The sequence below is a fragment of the Epinephelus moara genome, chromosome 1, assembly GCF_006386435.1.
Source record: "Epinephelus moara isolate mb chromosome 1, YSFRI_EMoa_1.0, whole genome shotgun sequence".
Classification (NCBI taxonomy): domain Eukaryota; kingdom Metazoa; phylum Chordata; class Actinopteri; order Perciformes; family Serranidae; genus Epinephelus; species Epinephelus moara.
In genome coordinates, this window is record NC_065506.1 from 47,732,181 (window position 1) to 47,736,818 (window position 4,638).

The 4,638-nt window shown below is 39.1% G+C and overlaps 1 protein-coding gene across 1 annotated transcript in view; it reads left to right on the forward strand.

The window, feature by feature from the left end:
- The window catches only part of c1h16orf87 (chromosome 1 C16orf87 homolog), a 6,947-nt gene extending 2,678 nt beyond the window's left edge, over positions 1 to 4,269 (forward strand). Inside the window, exons 2-4 of the mRNA XM_050052223.1 lie at positions 1,592 to 1,691; positions 2,263 to 2,442; positions 3,284 to 4,269. Of these exons, the coding sequence (XP_049908180.1) occupies positions 1,592 to 1,691; positions 2,263 to 2,442; positions 3,284 to 3,402 (399 nt within the window). The 3' untranslated portion in view covers positions 3,403 to 4,269. The remainder of the gene's footprint in view (positions 1 to 1,591; positions 1,692 to 2,262; positions 2,443 to 3,283) is intronic.
- Positions 4,270 to 4,638: the final 369 nt, after the last annotated feature.

A 4,638-nucleotide genomic window follows, 5' to 3' on the forward strand; every position in this document is an offset into this window, starting at 1 on the left:
TTACTTACTGATCCATTAGAAAGAAAGCTAGCTGGACATGGGTGTTGAAGCCTCTTTGGTCACGGAGCTCCCTCCATCTCTTGAAGGCCTGACTGAGGTTTACTCTTGTTTTTCCTCTTCTTTTATCACTCTCCTTTTTGCTCTTCTTTGCCTCCTCACACACAGGAGCTCCTTTTCTTTTGCTAGGCCGTTTTTCACTTGTCTCCAAACTTTGTCCGTCTGCCATTGTGCTCGTGACTCAACTATCTCATGCCCAGCTCCTCATAAGGACCAGCTCCAGTCCATGATTGGCTGACCGACCAATTTCTCAACACATGGCGCGCCGTAAAGCAGATTTTTCCCGCGAAATTTCGGCACCGGTGGCAGAAGCTTATTGCACAGCCACTAAGTAACATATGTAAACACTGATAGTCTGATTTTACTGTGGCCACTACCCTGTGCAACCCACATTATTTTCATAACGATATATTTAGGAAGAGATGCTATCTGTTGCCTCTTTAACTAAACCTCCCCTGTTTTTATAAGCAGCTTGATGTACACAGGTGGTAACTCAGTTCACATCAACAGTAAATGCAGATAACTTGAGTCTTGTCTCGAATACCATCTGACAGAGTTGCTAAGCTGAAGTTGCCGTTTAAAAGACACCTTTCTTTATTCATTTCTGCTCACTGAGGTTTGTTTCTGCTTTCCTTCGACAACATTACTGCAGCATCACTTCCTGATTTACCAAACTAAAGTGTGGACTGAGGGTCATAACACTAAAGTCATGATACACTTTTATTACGACTCCAAACATTTTGTGATATGCGGAGTATTGCTGAGAAATAAATTAAGATTTATTACATTTTTTGTCATTTCTGTTGAAATTAGCTTTAGAGACCAAAAACATTTTTGCACCAGGCTGTAAACATGTTTATTTCTCTTGTGAAGTTGTAACATGGGGGTTGTGTCCTCCTGTCTTCAGCCTCAGAGGTGCTACTTGATTAAAACTTGTTAAAGTTAGATACCAGTAATTGGTCAAAATTGTATCGTGACGTTGGATACAGCGTCAGGCCAATCACTGGGATAAAATTAAAGTGTTTTCCAAAAATCCAAATTGACTTAATATCAGGGAGCTCTCACATCAGGGACCCAGGCCCGAATCCAAGTACACTCACAAAGTCCAGTTTGTTTGATAAGTGTGAACACTGTGTACCGCACGTGGCCTCTGATCACCCTTCTTTGTACAGTACCACCTGAAAAGATGGTCTTTGATCTAATGTCCTTATCAGGTTTTTATTGCACCTTATTTTAATTGCACAATTATCTTTGATTGTAATATTATTTTCTCTTGTTTGTTCTCTTATTTTGCTTTTTTGTTTTCCTCGTGTGTATGATGTTGAGCACTTTGGATCAACAGTGTTGTGTGTAAAGTGCTATATAAATAAAGTTGAGTTGAGTCTTGAGTATGGCTCATGTGTACTCTGGTATGACAGGCATCAGGTGTGAAAACAGGCCTTTGGTCAAAGCTAATATTTTCACTCCCCCAACAGACAAAGCCTCATCAGAATATCAGTAATATAACTTCTGTATGTTTCCTGTTTCTCTCCAGATTCCAGTAGCGTGTAAATCCTGCCCGTGTGGTTACGTGTTTATTAGCAGGAAACTCCTGAACGCCAAATTAAATGAGCGCTCCTCTCCAGCCATAGCAGGTAAAATTCAGATTTTATATTAACTAATAAATTATGCCTGGAAGTGTAGTTTGACTTTTGTGTTTAATGTTTGCTTGATTCCTCTAAACATTTGTTAAGAAGGTAATAGTAATTCTATAACATCTTTCAGTGCTGTTATTTATTTTGTGAAGTCCATCAGTCTGTCTATGCATATTTTTCTCCATCTCTCTCTCTCTCTCTCTCTCTTTATTTATATGTGTGTATTTAAATATATATTTTAAAATGTATTTATGTTATTATCATTATTATTATTATTATTATTATTTACGTGGTTTTATTTTTACTATTGTTTTTCTCTTTCATTATTTTTCTTTTATATATATGAAAATATATATATATATATATATATATAATTTAAATTAAAAAATTATATAGAATTGTTTAAATTTATTTATGGATATATTTAATTATTAATTTAATTTATTTATTTATTTTTATTTTTATTTATTTTTATTGTTTTAAAGGAACAACCCAAAGCTGGCAGCCTGGCTCCAGTCTAACCCACAAATTACAGTGATCTGTTTTTTATTATCCGTGTTTTCTGCCTCAGACAAACTGGACTTTAAGCGGAGGAGGACGGAGCGTATTCGCAGAGAGAGGATAGACTCTTCCTTAACCAATGACATGGAGAACAGGAGAAGATCCCGGGCCAACAGCCAATCAGATCCCATCCGGAGGGGGCGGGGCAGACCAAAAACTGTGGGACTGAAGAAACAGGAAGAGGAAAAAGGTAAAAGAAGAAAATACTATCTACAGTTTGATTTCACAGGACTCTCTTGTGAGGTCCGTCTTTAAAGGGATAGTTCAGATCTTTTGAAGTGATGCTGTGTGACGTACTCATCTATCGTCAGTGTGTTACCTGCAGTAGATATGTCGCCACGCCTCCAGTTTGGAGACACAGCAGGAGTGCTGAGTGTCTGACTACTATCACGCCACATGCTACATGTAAATATAAGTTTATGTTGATTACTATGTGTTGTATTTGTCATCGTGGTACTGCTTATAACGTATGCAATATACAAATGGGATTGAGCGCTGTGACGCCATCAGCACAAGTTGCTGATGTAGGCCACTTTTTAATTTGCCATAATGTGTCGTAAAGATGAACGCAGGTCCTTCCAGGTTGCATAAAATCAAACCAGTTTAAGCTCTTAAACCAGACCAGACCGGCTAAACTGGAAATTGACCCAACACGGCCTGCAATAAAACCCAGGTTGAGAATACCTGCATGCTGCTGTCCCTTTCACCTCTCGCTGTGTCTTTGCCTCATGTCTCTCCCTCTGATCCCCCTGGACACGCACACTGCACCTGACATTATCTTCATTAAAGGTCCAGTGTGTAGGATTTGGGGGGATAAATTGGCAGAAGTAGAATATAATAAGGATGTTTATTTAGTGTGTAATCACCTGCAAATAAGAGTCACTGTGTGTTCGTTACTTTAGAATGAGGCATTTATATCTACATAGGGAGTGGGTTCATCCTGTTAAATTCAAATTATGGGAACGACCATAGTTTAACACTATATCGCCAAAATGAGTTTTCTGTGACTGACTGTTTTATTGTGTCGACAGAGAAACAAGAGAAGGAGGTGGATATCTACGCCGGTCTGTCGGATGAGAAGGCCTTCGTGTTTTCCGTGGCCTTGGCTGAGATCAACCGCAAGATCCTCGGTCAGAGACTCATCTTATAGACGAACACCTGAAGAACTCAGGAACCTGTCACAGAGGACCTACAACAGAAACCTATCAAACAGCAAGAGGACGACCAAAGAGGGCAGGAGTGGCTGCAGCTGAGCTCTGATGTGGATACGATTCAGAAACCTGCTGAGGTGTTGTCTCTGAGAGAAATCACAGCAACTCAGCAACTTGAATTAACACCCAGCACACATTCACACACCTTTCTACACTAAGAGCACGAGTGTGTGTGTTGTAACGACAAACTGTACGTTATGGCTGATTGAAGCAGGAAAGAGGCGTGGATGATATTTTTAACTGTTGTGTAGATACAAACATCAGAGTGTATAAACCATACTGAGCTCTACAGGCATCTGAGTTTAATTTAGGAGAGTAAAAACTAAAGACATCACCGGACTGTTATTAAGTAAACAACCTCAATGGACAGTAGCTTCATGATAACTTACAGGACCAAGACATTTTGGTATCTGCGTGCTTTATATAAACTGAAGATGAGATGATCTACGAGCACAGCTGAGCATGTAAAGCATCCTCGTAGCTTCACTTCACTGATGAACACAAACTGGAAAAGACATTTCATCACAAGGATTAAGAACATGTTGTCGTTAATTACTGCTATGCGCAGAACACACCACGTATTTAGTATTAACTTTTATAGACTGTATCAGGCTGGGTTATTTAAGATGAATTTCACCTCACTTACTGAATGTGGATGAAACTGTGTTACAAGAATACTGCAATCAACGGTGTTCAGAGTTCCTCGAATATTACAGGAAGTCAGACAAATATTTATCAGATTGTGAGGTAGTGCTGATGTAGTGAATATGTTTTCTTTTCAAATGAAATAAATTTTATCAATCTCACTAAGTCTGATTCAGTCAGCAGGTGTTTTATTGATGTTCTGTTTGATGGACCGCAGCAGAGTCCCATGTATCAGAACGTGTCTGGGATGAACAGAGATCTTACGGTGATCACCCTCAGGATGAAAGGATGACACGTCAGGGGCACTCTGTTTTTATCCTGGTAAAGCTACATTGTGTTTTTACATTACATTTACATTAGTGTTTTTTAACAGATGTTTTTCATGAGAGTTTGTTCAATAAATTTATATTTACACTCACTGGCTGCTGAAGTTCAAACGGATGAAGAAAGGTGATTGAAGTGACTTTGAACGTGGCATGGTTGTTGGTGCCAGACGGGCTGGTCTGAGTATTTACTGGGATTTTCAGCAC